Genomic DNA, 17,884 nt, shown 5'->3' on the forward strand with positions numbered 1-17,884 from the left:
TCAAGTCCAAATGTTCCCCTGGACTGCCAAGGCCAGCACTGCCCCATGTCCCCAGGTGCCACATCCACACAGCTGTTCAATCCCTGCAGGGGTGGGGATCCACCCCTGCCCTGGGCAGCTGTGCCAGTGCCTGACCACCCTTTCAGTCATTAGAAATGTTCCCAAAATCCACCCTGCCCCTGCCCTGGCCCAGCCTGAGGCCGTTCCCTCTGCTCCTGTCCCTGTTCCCTGGAGCACAGCCCGACCCCCCCGGCTGTCCCCTCCTGGCAGGAGCTGTGCAGAGCCACAAGGGCCCCCCTGAGGCTCCTTTGCTCCAGGCTGAGCCCCTTCCCAGCTCCCTCAGCCTCTCCTGGGGCTCCAGCCCCTTCCCAGCTCCGTTCCCTGGCTCCAGCCCCTCCAGGTCTCTCCTGCATTCAGGGACACAGGGACAATGCTCTCCCCCCTCAGGGCTCTGTGGCACAACTGCCCCTCTGTAGCTGCTCCATTTTCCAGCTTTGCTTCCTGAGTATCTCTAGTGGTTCCTTGTGGATTGTCAGAATGTGTCCAGTTGACTCCTCCCACTTCTGCCCAACCCTGTCCTTCAGCCACTGTCCCTCTGGGCTGTGTTTCCCAGCCCCAGTGGCATCAGGGGTGTCCTTTCCTGGGACACTCTGGGAGTGCAGGATCCCAAACCAGCCTTGGGCTGGTGAGGACTTAGCAGAAATCACTTCATGTCTCAAATTTGCCTTCTCTGTTTCTATAACCCTGAATTAATCTGCTCTTTTAGCTTACTTTCCCAAGTTCCATTGGAATTTGTGTGGTTTTAGGAGTAGCCATGGCCACTGGCTCCAGGGCTGCCTCTTGGGTTCAGTCTCTCCACTGAGGCCATGTGGAGTCTTGGATTGATCACGTCCTGCATTTCACCTCCATTTCTTCAGTGTGTCCATCCTATTTTAGTTCAAACCCTGCCTTTTGCTATGTTTTGAACTCAATCTGTGTGACTCTGTAGCCTGAATTTCATCTTATTGGGGCTGTTTGGGTGTTGGGAAAACCCCATTTGTGCTGGGAAGTGCAGGAGTGCTGTCCAGCCAAAGTGCAGCCTGTGCTGCTCAGGATTATTGACCAGGAACATCATCATTTTGTAATTGCAGCAATAAAATCTTCAATAGCCGGGCTGGGAATGCTGCAGTGATGGGAATGGAGATGCTTTCTGCTTTCCACTGACCAGTTTTGTATCCTGCTTTTTTCATAGAACTGTGGAATTTGGGCTGGATGGGTTTAAAGCCCATTTCCTTCTACCCCTGCCATGGTCAGGGACACCTCCCACTGTCCCAGGTGCTCCCAGCCCCAGTGTCCAGCCTGGCCTTGGGCACTGCCAGGGATCCAGGGTGGGCACCCTGTGCCAGGGCCTGCCCACCCTGCCAGGGAACAATTCCTGATTCCCAATATCCCATCCATCCCTGCCCTCTGGCAGTGGGAGCCATTCCCTGTGTCCTGTCCCTCCATCCCTTGTCCCCAGTCCCTCTGCAGCTCTCCTGGAGCCCCTTTAGGCCCTGGCAGGGGCTCTGAGGTGTCCCTGGAGCCTTCTCCTCCCCAGGTGAGCACCCCTAGGAGCAGTGGCCTTTGATTTCTGGGTTTGCTCTGTGGAGCCCCATCACCAGCTGGGCCCTCTCCACCTGCTCCCACTGAATGTGACTTTGGGGTGTGTCCCAGCTTGTCAGGAGCAGCCAGTTTTCCCTATTTTTAGGCTCCCATTTGCCTGCTCCCATTTCCCCTTGCATTAGTGGGGAGAAACCATAGCCCTGGCAGGTTGGTGGTAATTGCTGAGCGATCACCCGGATTTGGAATGATTTATGAATGATTATTTTCCCTACTATTTTGATGATTAATTCTCAGTGTAATTCTTTCTAACCACCAAAATTCCGCCTGTTCCTGCATCTGCAGCTGCTATAAACCTCATCCATCTCCCTGGCAGCCTGGCCAGGCTATTAAATATAGATCCCTGCTCCATTTAATATTCATAGCGATTAAAAGTGATGAAAGCAGCTGTGTCTGCCAGAGCCAGGCTGGAAATTGCTCTGCCTCAGGAATGACGGGTGAGCAGCAGATCCCAGAGATCAGGATAATTCCACACAGGAAGGGCTGCTGGTTCTGAATCATACCCTTGCTTGGGGCTGGGATAAATGGGGAATCTGGAAAGGAGGTGGGATTGATTTCTGTGGGTTTACAGTGAGGAGAAAGAGCTTGGAGTTTCAGCTGGGATGGCTGCAGGCTTTGCTGCTGGCTGATCCTCATGGACATCTTCCACTCTGTCTGTGGGAGGAGAAAAGGCTTTTCCCAGTTTTTCCCAGTCAGTGGGATACTTTTCATACTTTCAGATCCAAAACTCCCGGACAAGTGTGGGAAAAGGCAGGAGAAAGTTCCCAAGAGGGGGAACTGGGAATGGAGGCATAATCCATGCTGTGCTGGTGTTGGGACCATCCAGGCTGAAGGCAGCTTGTTCCAGGACTGGGAGCAGCCAGGGTTGGGACTCTGAGGCTTCCAAGCTCAGCTCCCCTGGCAGATGTGCAGGTCCTGCTGTCCAGAGGGAAATCAGCTGCTGAGATTCCCCTTTGTTGTCACTGCTGTGGTCTCTGGTGGCTTTGGGGCAACCCAGGAATGCTGTTTGAATTAAAGTCATCAGCATTCCTTCTATCCCATCAGAGCTTTCCCTATGGGCAGCACTCAGGGATCTCTGCTCTGGGTTCCTTGACTTCACTCCTGCAGTATTGATCCTGCAATTCCAACCCCCCATCAGCTTTTTCCAGCTGCCTCCAGGAGAAAACTGAGTTTAATTTCCAGCCCAGGGCCAGTCCTGCCTTGGGAGGCTCCAGAGGCTCTGGTGCAGTGGTAGGAAAGCAGCTCAGGCTTGCAGGAGGACTGGGGAGAGATTCACAGTGATGCAGGAAGGACAAGGACTGCTGCTGAAAATGAGGATACTTGGGAAGGGAAAGTTTTCCACTCCCAGGGAGGAGGAAGATGAGGGATGGAGAAAGGTGAGGGATGTAGGGGGGGAGAGCTGTGCTGAACTTGGAAAGGAGGATAAGCAGGGATGAACTGCCTGCCCCAGGCATGGTGTGGGCCTGAGGAGCTGTGGTGTTTTGGACTGGAGACATCACAGCCAGACTCTGGATGCAGTTTGGGAATTTTGGAATAAAAGGTCTAATGCTGAACCTTTCAATCCCTTCTCCTCCTGAAGAGTCTCTTCCCAGCTCTGCTCATCCATGGGCACCACTGGAGCAGCCCAGCCCTGAGCAGCAGCTCCCTGGATTGCTCCCTGATGGTTTTGGGGTGGGAGCCCTGTGTGGCAGTGCTTCCCATGGGATCCCTGTCCCAGGGGTCCCCATGGACTGCACTGCAAAGTCCCAATGTGTCCCCAGAGCATGGGGACGCTCTGGTGTTGTGCCTCCAGCCAGCAGCTTTCCCACCAGCAATGGAGAAATTGCAGGCAATGGCAAACATTTATCTGAGGGAAGAGTTCAGGATGGAAAAAGGGCTGGAAAGGGAGCTCTGCCTTGGTGGCTCTGCTGGGCTGCTGCTCCAGGCACTGAGGTTTGTGTTTGAGAAACAAGCCCGAGGAGGCTTACGGCCGATCCATTTTCCATAGATTAAATTGCATCACAGCTCCAAAAATAATCTGCCCATCTTACGGTGAGGCTGCCTGTTCCTATAGCAACCCCACATGCCCGTGCCCTACAAACCAAAGCCAGCCCCAGCTGCTCCCGAGTCCAAACAAAGCAGCAGGGGCTGGGCTCAGGGAGCACTTGGGTTTGGGGATGGAGGTGTAAAATACCAGCCTGGAGTGAGTGCTCCTGGATTTATGGGAAGCTGCTGTGCTTTGTGTCTCTGGGATTTTAGCCTGGGCTTGCAGATGTTCCCCGAGTGCATGCGAGGAGAGCGGGAAGCAGCAGCTGCATTTGTGGAGCATTGCTGGAGTGAGGGGGGAAGGAGGAGGAGGTGGAGGAGGAGGAGGAGGAGGAGGAGGGTGGTGGTATGTGGGTTACTGCAGTGCCTGGGGCCAGCCCTGCTGTGCCACACTTGTGTCGTGGCATGGGGAAAGGGTTGGGGTTGGAGCTGGGTGGTGATGGCTGCTCACTCTGCTCAGCCCAAATCCACTGCTCTGACCCAGGGTCCTGGAGGTGCTGGCACCAGGCCCTGCACAAGGCCAGGGCAAAGCTTGGCTGCAGGATGGAGAGGGGGATGAATTCAAATCATGAATAGTCCCTCTGTGCCACTGGCGAGCACAGGGAAATCTCCAGAGCACACTGGGAATGCAGGAATCCTTAGGAGGATGCTGTGGAGGCTGGGCTGCCTCATCCACAGCACAAGAACCACAGGAACCTGGCAATTTGTTGTCAAATTTTTCCTGCCAGCCTTTCATGTTTGTTTTCTTGAGGAGCTTTTGTTCCCTGGGGAAGAGCTACAGGAATTCCTGCTGAACGTCTGCCTTTAATTCTGAGCATGAGGAGGCGCAGGGTGAGCCGGGGTGAAGCTCCTGAGCCAGGGATGTGCTGCTTCCCGAGGGGATCCAGGCCCACCTGCATCCCAGCATGGGACTGGCAGCCCCCTGCCCCCCCTGAGGGTTTGCTGCTCTAGGGAGGATCTGTGTTCCATGAGGAGCAGATGCAGAGCTGGAGCACCAGGAGGGGTGAGGTTGGGTGGGAGCACTGCTGCCATCCTGCATGGAAAGAGGGAATCCATCCCTGAGCCCTTCCCTGTGCAGGGACAGGGTGTGCTGGGGGCTGGAAACCAGGGATGGAGGCACTCTGTGTGTCCTTGGGGGAGCTCCCTGTGGGGAGGAGCAGGGAGCCCTTCCTGCCTCCTGCAGGGCCTCCAGGCTTTTTGCTGCTCCTGGACATGGTCCCCATCCACTTTGGCCTTGCCCAGCTGGGGGATGTTGGTTTGGGTTTTAATGGGATTTAGGAACTGCTGGGAGCTGAGGATCCAAAAGGACCAAACTGGGGGAAAGGAGTGGAGGGCAGCATCCAGAGACAAGAGCACAGAGCATTGGAAATGAACCCCAGAATCATTAAAATTGGAAAAGTTCTCTGAGATCATCAAGTCCAACCATTCCTCAGCACTGCCAAGGCCACCACTGATCCCTGTCCCCAGGTGCCACATCCTCACAGCTGTTAAATCCCTGCAGGGACAGAGACTCCAGCACTGCCCTGGGCAGCTATGCCATGGCTGGAAACCCTTTCCAGGAAGAAATTTTTCCAGTATTCCCCCCTGGCCCAGCCTGAGGCCGTTCCCTCTGCTCCTGTCCCTGTTCCCTGGGAGCACAGCCCGACCCCCCCAGCTGTCCCCTCCTGGCAGGAGCTGTGCAGAGCCACAAGGGCCCCCCTGAGGCTCCTTTACTCCAGGCTGAGCCCCTTCCCAGCTCCCTCAGCCTCTCCTGGGGCTCCAGCCCCTTCCCAGCTCCATTCCCTGCCCTGGATGCACTCCAGGGATGGATGCTCCAGCCTCTGAGCATCCTCCACCTCAGCCAGTCCTCTCTTCCTCTGTTTTGGTTCCTCCTCATTCCCCGAATGTTTGGAATCCCCTTCAAGGCCATCACTAAAACTCCTTCTGGGCTGTGCTGGAAAATGTTTCAGTTGGATTCTGCTGGGTGTCCCTCACCATCACCCTGTGGGAGTCATGTTTCCCCTCTCCCCCTCTTCCCTCTCCTAAATCCTCCCAAGTATTGAGGAATCTGTGGTTTTGCAGCTTCCAGGAGGTTCTGTGACCCTCAGTGGGTGCTGTTAGGACCCCCCCATTCAGGTTAAAGTCTCAGTGCTGTGATCTTGCTGGGCCCACTGCACTTTGGCTTCTGCAAATCCCCTGTGCTCCATCCTCGAATGAGGAGCCCTGGATTGACTCTCTCTGTGGGTATTTCCTGACCTTCAGGGTGTTTTCCCAGCCTTAGCAAAGCCAAGTGATTTTTTCCCTGTCTGAGCTGATCCAAAAGCTGGAATAAGGGCAGGATCCCCAAAGCTGTGGTGTTTGGCTGGGCTCCAAGCAGAGACCTCCAGGCAGAGGCTCCCTGCTCTTCCACCTTTCTGCCTGAGTGAATCCTTCATTGTCAGCAATAGGAGAAACCTTTCTGCAGCTCTCTCCTCCAGCCCTTGGTGATAATCTCCAGCTTTAACTGCAGGACTTGGTGTGTCATGGGCAAAGATTGGTCAGAGGTTGGACACCATGGTCTTGGAGGTCTTTTCCTAAATGATCCTTGATTCAAAGCAGCTTCCCTGAGAACAGCCCTGAGGGGGGAATGAGGGGATCCCAGAGCCCTGTGCTGTGTCACAGCATTCCCATGGCAGTTTGTCCTGCTGGTACAGCTTGGGGGGATGCTGGGGAGCTGCTGGGGATGCTGGAAAGGTGCTGGGGATGGCCTGGTGGCAGCAGGGCTCCTCCACTGGGATCTGGGGCTGCAGCTCCAAAGCTGGTGCAGATCTGAGTGGCTGCTGCTTGCTGCAGGAGACAGAAGGATTCATGTTTCTGTGGCTTTGGGATTTGATCAGCTTTCCTGGGAGCTCCCAGGAGAAAGATGGAAGCACCTTTAGAGCCAGTGTCAGAGCTCCACCTTGGGAATGGCAGTGGGGAGGTTTGGGTGCTCTTTGTGATCATTTCTGCTTTCAGCTACTCTGATTTATTTCACTGTCGCTGTGAGATTGGATTTCCTTCTTCCCATGCTTAAATTTGAGATAATTGCAACAAATTATGTTGCTTGAGATATTGATATATATTGATGTGTATATATATATATATAATATTATATAATTAATTATATATATATTAGTTATTGGTTCCTGCTCCAGTGGAAGGTGTCCCTGCCCATGTCAAGAAGATGGAAGGAGGTGAGCTTTAAGGTCCCAACCCAAACCATTCCATGGTTCTGTGATTGCAGTTGCCCAGGCAGGAGGAGGAAGGAGGTATCCTGCTGCCATCCTGCCAGCATTCCAGCATCCCACAGCAGCAGCTCTGGGACAGCAGGAGCTGGTGAGGGATGTTCAGCTCAGCTGGAATGAGCAGCATCACTGGCCTGACCCAGGTTCCTTCCCTCTTTTCCTGGGCTTTGAGGCATTTATATAATTCTGCACAGCGATGAAAAATTGGGCCACGCTGTGTTCCTGCCTCAAGCTGAGCACTCGGGCAGGGACTGTTCCCACAGCCTCGGTCAATGGGCAGGAAATAATGTCCTGGCAGAGTGCAGAGCCCATCCCTCTCCCTGCTCTGCCATCCCTGTGCTGGCACTGCCCAGGCTGCCCAGGGAATGGGCACGGCCCCGAGGCTGCCAGAGCTCCAGGAGCCTTTGGGCAGCACTGCCAGGGATGGACAGGGGGGGATTGTTGAGGGGTCTGGGTGATCCTTGTGGGTCCTTCCCAACTCAGGGCATTCTGTGGTTCTGTGAAAAATCCCAGGCTGTGATCTGGGATTGCACCTGGGCACTGACACCCCTCGGGGCCAGGGCTTTGGGGCAGCATTTTGTGTAAGGCAGGATGGAGGAAAATTAAAGGGACTGGAGATAGGCAGAGTGATACTTTCTCTTGCTTGGCACAGTTTTTGCAGATAAAATTGTCTTTGTGAATTATTTTTGGTATTTTTTCTAAAAAGAAAATTGGGAAATTTGGATTGTTCCCTGGAGTCCCTCAGAGATGGGTTTTGCCATGTTCATCCTCCTGTTGGCAATAACAGCTGAGCCAGTGGGGTTGGCTTCTGCTCCTGAGAGCTTTATAAAACATGGGACTTTATTATAAATTGGCTGTTAAAGTCCAGCCTCGTTAGTGATCAGATCCCAGAGCTGTGGAGAAGAGGTTCTGCCTTCTGGAGTGCAGGCAGCTGGCACAGCCTGCACAGCCTGCCAGGCTGCTGGGGGAAGAGCAGAGTTTCTCACCTGGAGAGAGAGGTGCTGCAGGAGGCCAGAGAGTGCTCTGGAAAGCTCCAGGGACACAGCTCAGAGCAGCAGGAGCAGCCTGGTGTCCCTCTCCCAGTGGGTGTCCAGGCTATGAAATGCTCTGTCCTTGGAAGCACCGGCTCAGGACAGGTGCAGGGACAATCTCCAAGCCCAGGGAATGTGCCCACCCTGCTGGAGATCCTTTGTGTGCCCCACTGTGGAAGGCACCTTGGGAATGCTTGAAACTTTCGTATCAGAAGATGGACTTTGAGGAGGTTTTGGTTATTTTCCCTACTGATAGAAAAGTGGCTTTGGCTTTCTTGCCAGATCTTTTGGAGCTGGCCTGTGGTGTGAGCCTGAGCCATTGCTGTGGTGCCTCTGTGCACCCTCCTGGGATGGAGTCCTTGGAATCCTGCCTGTTCCCGTTCCTGTTCCTGTTCCTGTTCCTATTCCTGTTTCTGTCCCTGTTCCTGTTCCCGTTCCCGTTCCTGTTCCTGTCCCTGTCCCTGTCCCTGTTCCCGTTCCCGTCCCTGTCCCTGTCCCTGTCCCTGTCCCTGTTCCCGTTCCCGTCCCTGTCCCTGTCCCTGTCCCTGTCCCTGTCCCTGTTCCTGTTCCCGTTCCTGTTCCTGTTCCCGTTCCCGTCCCTGTTCCTGTTCCCGTTCCCATCCCTGTCCCTGTCCCTGTTCCCGTTCCCGTTCCTGTCCCTGTTCCCGTTCCCGTTCCTGTCCCTGTCCCTGTTCCCGTTCCCGTCCCTGTTCCTGTTCCTCTTCCTGTTCCCGTCCCTGTTCCTGTTCCTGTCCCTATTCCTGTCCCTGTCCCTGTTCCTGTTCCCCTGCTAGCTGTTCTGGAGACTTCCCTGATTCTGGGGGTGTTTTCAAACCCCTGGTCCTGTCCCCTGCCCGGCCTGTCTGTGGGAGCTGCCCAGCTGCCAGCCCCTCAGCTGGCAGCTCACCTTCCTTGGGAAGCTCTCAGCTGCTTTCCCCTGCGTGTCTGATTCTCCTTGGTGGCTGCTTCCTCTCCTGGCTCCAGCAGCTCTGCTCTTGTTTCTCAGCTGGGCTGCAGAGGGACCAGGTGGTGACACTGGGAGATGCTGTCCTGGTGCTTCATGGAGCCACCTGAAGGTTTGCTCCATGCCCTGTTTTCCTTGGATTTTCTCCCTTTGTCCTTGGACAGTGAGGTTGGTCCTGCTGTGGAGGATCAGTGCTGTTCCTGAGCTGTGCCTCCTGTCCCATCACATCCACTCTGGGGAGGTTCACCACAGCCCTGCTGTGACCCTGTGCTGTGCTCTGCTCCTGCTGCCACTCCCTGTTCCTGTCACATTTATCCAGATCCTTGCCTTTGGATCACAGCCATCAAAGGGTGCTCTTCCTCTGCTTTCCTTACTGTGCATTCAGTCTGAGCAGTGCCTGAGCACCTCTCCCAGTCCCCACAGCATTTCCAGAGCTGCTATCAATGAGCCAGGAATAGCAGCCAAACACCCACCTGCCAGGGAATCACGGGTTTCCTTCTTTCCTCCCAGTGCTGAGAGGGAATGTGCTGCTCCCCTGTTACACCAGAGCCTTCCCTGAGCTCTGTGCCTGGATTGTTTGGAGAATGTTCTCACTCCTCAAACCCCCTGGACTGTTTGGAGAATGTTCTCACTCCCCCAAGACCCCCAGACCTGGCAGAGCAGCTGCAGCTGGGTTTTGCTGGTGTCCATCTCTCTGAAATCACAAACAGAAGATGGAGAGAGGGGAGATACAGGAGCAGCTTCCTGCTCTAGTGTCTCACTGGGTTTTGGGAGCACCTGGAAAACCCTCGGTTGAACTTTGGAGCATAAGGATGGGGCACAGCCCCTGTCCAGGACCTGCTTCTCTCTCTTTGTGTTTGCTTTGGGTGCTGCTGCTTCTTGGGCCCGATCACCTCCTTCCTGAGGGAGCAGTGGGGTGATCAGAAATGCTGTGTTACCCCCACTGAGTGGATTTGGGTTAATTTCCTGCTTTGAAGTGTTCTGGAGTTGCAGGAATTTTTTGCTGTAGCTGAGGTGCTGATCGTGGCGTTTTCTGCCCTCTGAAGACGTGGTGGTAATTTTGGATAAAGTGTCACTTTCCTTGGTGTCTCTGTGACCTTTCCCTCAAGTGACACAGTTCACCCTGCCCCGAGCAGAGCTGGCAGAGCCCCCAGTGCAGGGTGGATCGACCCCAGTGAGCTTGGGCAGGGCAGGTTTGGTGTGTGGCACTCCCAACCCTGAACCAGATCTCGGTGACAGCCGCAGGAGTGGCTGCTCAGGGCTCTGGGTGCCACTGCCACCATGCTGTGCTCCGGGGGGCGTGGTGGCCACGACCCCCAGCGCTGGCAGGGGGTCCCTGCTCCCTGTCCCTACTCCCTGCTCCCTGTCCCTGCTCCCTGTCCCTGCTCCCTTGTCCCAGCTCCCTGTCCCTCCTCCCTTGTCCCAGCTCCCTGTCCCTGCTCCCTATCCCTGCTCCCTATCCCTGCTCCCTGTCCCTGCTCCCTATCCCTGCTCCCTGTCCCTGCTCCCTTGTCCCTGCTCCCTGTCCCAGCTCCCTGTCCCTGCTCCCTTGTCCCAGCTCCCTGTCCCTGCTCCCTATCCCTGTTCCCTGTCCCTGCTCCCTATCCCTGCTCCCTGTCCCTGCTCCCTTGTCCCTGCTCCCTGTCCCAGCTCCCTGTCCCTGCTCCCTTGTCCCAGCTCCCTGTCCCTGCTCCCTATCCCTGTTCCCTGTCCCTGCTCCCTGTCCCAGCTCCCTTGTCCCTGTCCCTGCTCCCTGCTCCCTTGTCCCTGCTCCCTGCTCCCTGTTCCCTGTCCCTGTTCCCTGTCCCTGCTCCCTGTCCCTGCTCCCTGTCCCTTGTCCCTGCTCCCTGCTCCCTGCTCCCTGTCCCTGCTCCCTGTCCCTGCTCCCTGTCCCTGTCCCTGCTCCCTGCTCCCTGTCCCTTGTCCTTGCTCCCTGCTCCCTGTCCCTGTCCCTGGTCCCTGCCCGCGGCGCTGCCGGGCTCAGCGGCCGGGGGTAACCATGGAAACGCTGTTCTCTCCATCCCTCCCCGTGCAGATGACTCGGGTGACGAGGAGCCCGCCTCGCAGTCAGACAAGAGCGAGCTGCACGGCCCCCTGAAGACCCTGTCGAGTAAGCTGGAGGACCTGAGCACCTGCAACGAGCTGATCGCCAAGCACGGCGCGGCCCTGCAGCGCTCGCTCAGCGAGCTGGAGAACCTGCGCCTGCCGGCCGACAGCGGCGAGAAGATCAAGGCGGTGAATGAGCGCGCCACGCTCTTCCGCATCACCTCCAATGCTATGATCAACGTGAGTGCTGCTTCTCTGCCCCTCCTCCTCCTCCTCCTCCTCCTCCTCCTCCTCCATCCTCCTGCCCTCCCCAGTTGCTCCCCGTGCCTTGGCTCGTGTTACCACGGGGCTCGGTGCTGCGGTGAGGGCATGGGAAGTTGGGAAGATGCAGCTGGGAAGAGGGCACTGAGACACAGGTATGCTGCATCCTTCCAGCCTGCTCCATGGAATAGGAAGCTGGGAGATGGGGATGTTGGCAATGCTGAGGGGCTTTCTCCTGCTCCATGGGTGGAATCCTGCCTGGCACAGCACTTTAGAGCCCACTGCCCGCTTCAGCTTGAGACCCACATCCCACATCCCTCACATCCTTGTTGCTTCCATGAAGCTGCTGGAGTCCCACATGGCTGTGGGATTTCACTCCCTCGGGATCTCTGTGGGATTTCACTCCCTCGGGGTCTCTGTGGGATTTCACCCCATCGGGGTCTCTGTGGGATTTAACCCCTCGGGATCTCTGTGGGATTTAAGCCGTTGGGGTCTCTGTGGGATTTAACCCCTCAGGGTCTCATTCTGGCACTGCTCTCCCAGCTGGGTTTCGGAGGTCAGGAGGTGCTGGCACCGCCCCTGCTCCTGCCTTGTGCAGCCTCACGGTGCTTTCGGTGCTTTTTGGAGACAGCTCGTGTTTGGAGTGTGGCTCTGCCTCCATGGCAGTGAAACAGCCCTTCCTGGGGAGCCTGGTTTGCCCTGGAGAGCTGTGAGAGAGAGCAAAACTGAATAAAATATTTAAAGAAAATTTTAAAAAAGCAATCCCAAAGCTTCACTGAGCTGGAATAATGGATGAAGGCAGAGCTCAGGGAATTGTGAATGGAGCAGTGCTGTCACTGTGCTGTCCCAGCCCTGAGCAGAAAGAGGTTGGGTGGTATTTGATGTGGGCTTTAAAAACTAGCAATAATTCCCAGCAGGAGCTGGAGGGTACTCAGAGCCCCATGGTCTCAGCATCCTCCCCATTCCCACTGCTAGGATTCTGTAGTCACAGGGAAGAGGGCTTCCTGAGTCTCTTCTGTGTTTCAGAGCAGTTTGGGGAGGCTTGTGCAGTGCTCTCCCCCATGGAGAGTTTGTCCAAGTTTTGGGAATGGGGTTGGCAGCGTGGTGGGAGGTGGCAGCAGAGCCTTGGTGCTGCCCAGGTTTGCTGTCAGGAGGCAGAACAGCAATGGGATGTGGGCAGGGAATTGCCAGAGAGAGGATTCTCCAGCAGCCTTTTGGGAAGGGATGAGCAGAGCAGTATTTGCTGTGTCCAGCCCAGAGAGGAGGAGGAGGAAGAGGAGGAGGAGAAGGTTGTGGTGTTTGCAACGTGATAAAAGCTTGAGCGAGGCTGTCTGGAGGGTGGGGAATTCCACAAAAACCATTGTGCTGGGATAAAACAGCAGGAGCGTGGCTTGTGCAAAATCCTAAGCAGGTAAGAGGGGCTTGGGGGTGGCAGGGCACATTCTCACAGCATCCTTTGGTACTTCAGCTTTGGATGGGCATCCTGGGGAGATGCCCCAGGGACAGGCTGTGCCCTGGGAGGGGCAGGGCTGGAGGGAGCAGGGTGGGAGCAGGGGGCAGCTCCAGGAGGAGGTTGGGGCTCTCCCAGAGCTCTCCTGAGCTGGGTGTTTTGGGAGGAGGTGACGGAGCTGTGGGCAGGGGACACTTTGAGGGGCTGGCTTGGTATGGCAGGAGAGGGACAAGCAGTGAGGGGGGGAGCAGGAGGGAGGGGACCAGCCTGACCCCCCGTCCCAGGGACTGGTGGCTCCCAGGCACAGTGTCACCTTTCCCAGCATGGATCCCTTTCTGTGCTTTGATTTCTCCTTTTGGATGGGCTGATGCCTTCTGGAGCTGCCAGGAGCCTCTCATGGGGGATGGGGGGAGCTCTGTGCAGTGCAAAAGTCCCAAAATCTTCTGTATAGAACATAAAACATCGCTCCAGGGAAGCACAGGGAGCTTCCTGGTAAAAACACACTGTGCTCGTCCCACCTCCATCCCCGAGCACATTGCCCATGGCAGCACAGGGTGCTTTTGCCAGGCCAGGAGCTTCCTGCAGGAGAAGTTCAGGTGTCCTTCCCTGCCAGGCTTTTCCTGGAGAGATCCCAGCTGCACCACTGGGCTGGTGCTGGCACGTGGATGCTCTGTGTCCAGAGCAGCAGCACCAAACCTCATGGATCTGCTCTGGATCTGTGAGCTTTGCTGCTGTGGCTGTGAGCAGAAGAGGTGGATGCTCCTGGGGAGAAGGGATGGGTGCTCTGGGGAGGGGTGGATGCTCCAGGGGGAGGGATTGAGTGTTCCAGGGAAGGAGGCATGAGTGCTTCAGGAAAGGGAGGAGTGTTAGGGGAAGAAAGGATGGGTGCTCCAGTGAAGGAATGGGTGCTGTAAGGAAGGGATGGGTTCTCCTGGGAAGAGGGGATGGGTGCTCTGGGGAAGGGATGGATGCTCCAGGGAAAGAATGAGTGCTCCAGGGAAGGAAGGGGTGCTCCAGGAAAAAGAAGGGTGCTCCAGGGAAGAAGGGCTGGCCATTAATCTGGGAAGGGCTGGATGCTCCTGTGAAGGGATGGGTGCTCCAGGAAAGGGCAAGGTGACCCTGGGAAGAAGGGATGGGTGCTCTGGGGAAGGGATGGCTGCTCTGGGGAAGGGATGGATGCTCCAGGGAAGGAATGGGTGCAGTAGGGAAGGGATGGGTTCTCCTGGGAAGAAGAGATGGGTGCTCTAGGGAAGGGATGGATCCCCCAGTGAAGGAATGGGTGCTCCTGGGAAGAAGGGATAGGTGCTGTGGGGAAGGGGTGGATGCTCCAGGGAAGGAATGGATGCTTCTGGGAAGGAAGGGGGGGGTGCTCCAGGAAAAAGAAGGGTGCTCCAGGGAAGAAGGGCTGGGCAATATGGGGAAGGGCTGAGTGCTCCTGTGAAGGAATGGATGCTCCAGGGAAGGGCAAGGTGATCTTGGGAAGAAGGGATAGGTCCTCTGGGAAAGGGATGGGTGCTCCAGGGAAGGAGTGAATACTCCAGGGAAGGAATGGGTGCAGTAGAGAAGGGGATAGGTGCTCTGGGGAAGGGATGGGTGCTCCAGGGAAGGGAAAGGTGCTCCTGGGAAGAAGGGATAGATACTCCTGTGAAGGAATGGGGGCTCCAGTGAAGGAATGGGTGGTCCAGGGAAGGAATGGGTGCTCCACTGAAGGAGTGGGTGCTCTGGGGAGGGGAAGGGTGCTCCTGGGAAGAGGGGCTGGCAGCTGAGGGCCGGCGCATGCAGTTCCTGTGCAGCTGCCTGTGATCCGATTATGTAAATGGCCCCGGAGCCGCGGGGAGCGCAGCAAGCACAGGAAATAAATAAATAGAGATGGAAATGCAAAGGCTTTGCTGAGAAGGTGACCTTCCCTCTGTGCTCTGGGTGCTGCCACAGCCAGCACCGGGTGCTCCTCTCCAGAGGCTGGGAGCATCACCTGGGCAGGTGGTGCTGGCAGTGGTGGGGAAAGGTTTGGGCAGAGTGGGATGTGCTGGGCTGTTGTGGTACAGGTGAGGATTTCAGACATGCTGGATTTCAGACTGGCTGTTGCAGGGCTTAAACTGAAGCCCAGAGCTCTGTGAGCCTCCTGTTGGCTCTGCTCCCTGTTGGAATCACAGCAGGCAGAGTCCAGGCTTGCTGGGATGCAGGAGCCCGGTGTCAGCAGGGCTGGGCAGCAGACACAGAGAGCCAAAGCACAATCTGCACAATCTGCCACGGGGGAGGAGTGGGAGGTGTGTGAAAATAAGAAACAACAAATTACCAGGATGAGAGGCCCAGAGGATCCGGAGCAGTGCGCTGAGTTGTGTAGACTCATCCAGGAGTGGGGAAAGCTCCATCTCATCATTCAGCAGGAGACAGCAGGCAGGAGGGATGTGTGGATGCACTGAGGAAGCCAGTTTGGGCGTCAGGAAGAGCTCACAGGGCTGTGGGTGGTGATGGAAATAGGTTTTTAATGGGAATGGGGATGCTACGGCGGAGCTTTGTGCTTCCTCAGGGAACAGGAGTGTGGGGAGCAGCAGGGCTTGGGCTTGCCTGTGTCATTCCTGGGTTAGTTTGTGTTTTCCCTTGAGGTTTTGGAGGAGCAGGGGTGCAGGAAGGCTCTGCCAGGCCAGTGCAGCCCAGACAAGGAAGGGTGAGAGGAGCAGGGGTGCAGTGCTGGGTGGGAGATGCTGCTCCATCAGGATTTGGTGACAATGGACCCCTGGAGCAGGCAGTCCCAGGAACAAAGGACTCACCTGCCCTCGAGAGGCACTGCTGGCCACCCCAGCCTGTCCTGCAGGGATGCCAGCACCCTCTTTGAGGCAGGCTGATTTCCATTCCCATGGGAATGAACCTGCCTTGAGGCATCAGCACAGAGCGCCCTCCATCCTTCAGGCCTGCCAGGAGTGTAAAACATGGAGCTGGAGCCAGAGTGAGGTGAACAACAGCATGTGCTGCCTCTCCTCCAGGAAAGGGTCCCCAGGCTGTCAGTTTAAGTCCCTCCAGGATACCCAGCAGCATCCCAGAGGCTGCATCCTCCAGTCCCAGCAGGATTTCTCCCTGTGGATCCCTCCAGGGTTGTGTTTTGGCTCAGCAGCACTTTTGGGGTGGTCCTGTGTCATGTGCCAGTTGCTCAAGGAGCCTCTGGCCTCTCCCTGCAGCCCCACTGGGCTCCTGGAGACTCTGAGTGGCATCTGCCTGGTGGAGTTGGTTTATTTGGAGCCCTCTGGGTGCCTGTGATGGAACAAGCTGCCTGGGCACAAGATGTGCTTCCCCACAGTTCCTCCTCTGCCTCCAGCTTCCCTGTGCAGCACTGAGCCCCCTGTGCCCCATGGAAATGCTGCTGTGATTGATCCATGCTCCCCACACTGTTTTCATATTAACTCAGACAGTGCTGAGCACCTGCTCTGAGCAGCCTCGGGGTGCCCAGCACAGCCTCCAGCCCAGTGTGTGACTTCTGGCTTTATGCAGTGGTAGATGATGGATACACCCTGGGAGTGTGTCTGTGTCTGCTTGGAAAACTGCTCAGAGCTGGGAGGCAGCAGAGTGACCTGGGGTCACCTCCTTGGAGTGACCCTGGGGCTGGGGTGGTGCTCTTGGTCCATACCTTGGGCATGTCCCTGTGCTGGAACTGCTTCGTGCTGTGGATGGACATTTGGTCTGTCCCTTCGGGTCCCCAAGCCCATCATGGCACAGGCAGGATGATGGACCTGACATCCTCCATCTGGGCAGCAGGGAGGGACCAGCAGGCTCATCCCAGTTCATCCCAGTACAGCCAGTGGGCTGGACCTGTGCATTCAGGGGTTAATTCCAGTGCTGCAGCGAGAAAACTCCATCTTTAACCCCTGGATTTGCTTCCTCAGGGCAGGGATTCCCTCTGTGACCCCAGGCAGCTGCTCTGCTGCCCAAAACCCCAGCCAGACCCCACGGGGGCTTGTGCCGTGCCCCTGGTGAGGGGGGTGGCGCAGGAGCTGTGCTGGCATGTGGCACCGGCTGTGTTAATTATCCGTGCTGCGCTAACGACGCGCACTAATCAGCGCCTCGCAAACCATGTCACCGACCCAGAAAAGCCCCGGCAGTGGGATTAAATCCCTAACTCAGCCCTAATCCCCCTCGGATGAGAGGGCTGCAGCGAGGGCTCCGGGTGCCCTGCATGCTCCTGCTGTGGAGGCACTCAGAGGAAATAACTGGTGGGTGCTATGCTTTTACTGGGGGAGGGTGGGAGGGTGACCGTGGCACCCTGGGGTCTGTCCCTGCCTCAGTGGGGCTGGGAGAGGGGAAACAGGGAGATGAGGAGATGGGGAGATGTGGAAATGGGGAGATGTGGAAATGGGGTGATGTGGAAATGGGGTGATGGGAAGATGGGGAGATGTGGAAATGGGGAGATGTGGAGCCTGGCCCCTGCTCTTGGAGCTGCTGCATCTTTCCCGGAGCATCCTGTGATGCTTTTCAGTGTAGCGGTGTGAGGGTATCTCTGATCAGATCTGTTCAGACAGGCAGTGCCTTCCTCCCACTCCCTCCTCATCGTCATTCCCTGAGTGCTTCCAACTGGATTTTATCAGGTGTGTGGGTACTCAGCCCTCGTGTGTGGCTGTGGGGCCTCCGTGCTGCCCAGGGTTTTCAGTGGGTGCTCCTGCTCACCCTGCTGCAGGGGTTTTCACCTTTCTTCCCCTGCTTCTCTCTCTGTTCCTCCTCCTCGTTCTGTCCATCTGACCCCCAGGAGATTTCAGTCTGTTCTGGGGCTCTCCTCAGAACCTTGTGCAAGAAGAGGGAGGATGAATCTGTCCCCAGCACCTGAGGGTGCCTCTTGCAGCTCTTCCCTCCTGGATGTTTTTGGCTGAGGGGGATGACTTTTCCACTGAGGAGAGCTGGGAGTGTTTGTGCCGTGCTGCTGGGTCAGCAGGGCTGTGTTGGTGGGCCCAGCAGGGCCCTGCACTGTCAGCAGTGCCTGGGCTTGAGCAGCAGCTCTGCTGAGCTGGGAGCCAGCCCAGCCAGGCATCACCTCTGCATTAACTGTGCCCAGGGATCCTCCCTGGGGTTGCCATCCCCAGGGCCTGGAGGATGGGGCCCTGGGGAGGGCAAATATCAAAGCATTGCTGGGTGAATAATCCCTTTGGGGTCACAAGGGTTGTGTTTGCCTCTTCCCTGGGCTGCTGCCCCGAGATGCTTCACTCCAGCTCCTTCCTCCAGTGTGTGTTGAAGGAAAAGGCAC

General features: G+C 56.7%; 1 protein-coding gene across 7 annotated transcripts in view; it reads left to right on the top strand.

Moving 5' to 3' along the window:
- The window catches only part of OSBP2 (oxysterol binding protein 2), a 100,949-nt gene that overhangs the window by 56,256 nt on the left and 26,809 nt on the right, over positions 1-17,884 (top strand). For all 7 annotated transcript variants that reach the window (XM_071445786.1, XM_071445787.1, XM_071445788.1 and 4 more), the window contains one exon: positions 10,936-11,186. In XM_071445786.1, the coding sequence (XP_071301887.1) occupies positions 10,936-11,186 (251 nt within the window). The remainder of the gene's footprint in view (positions 1-10,935; positions 11,187-17,884) is intronic.

The sequence above is a fragment of the Agelaius tricolor genome, unplaced genomic scaffold (genome assembly GCF_023055355.1).
Source record: "Agelaius tricolor isolate 1412-34295 unplaced genomic scaffold, bAgeTri1.0.p SCAF_20, whole genome shotgun sequence".
NCBI lineage: Eukaryota > Metazoa > Chordata > Aves > Passeriformes > Icteridae > Agelaius > Agelaius tricolor.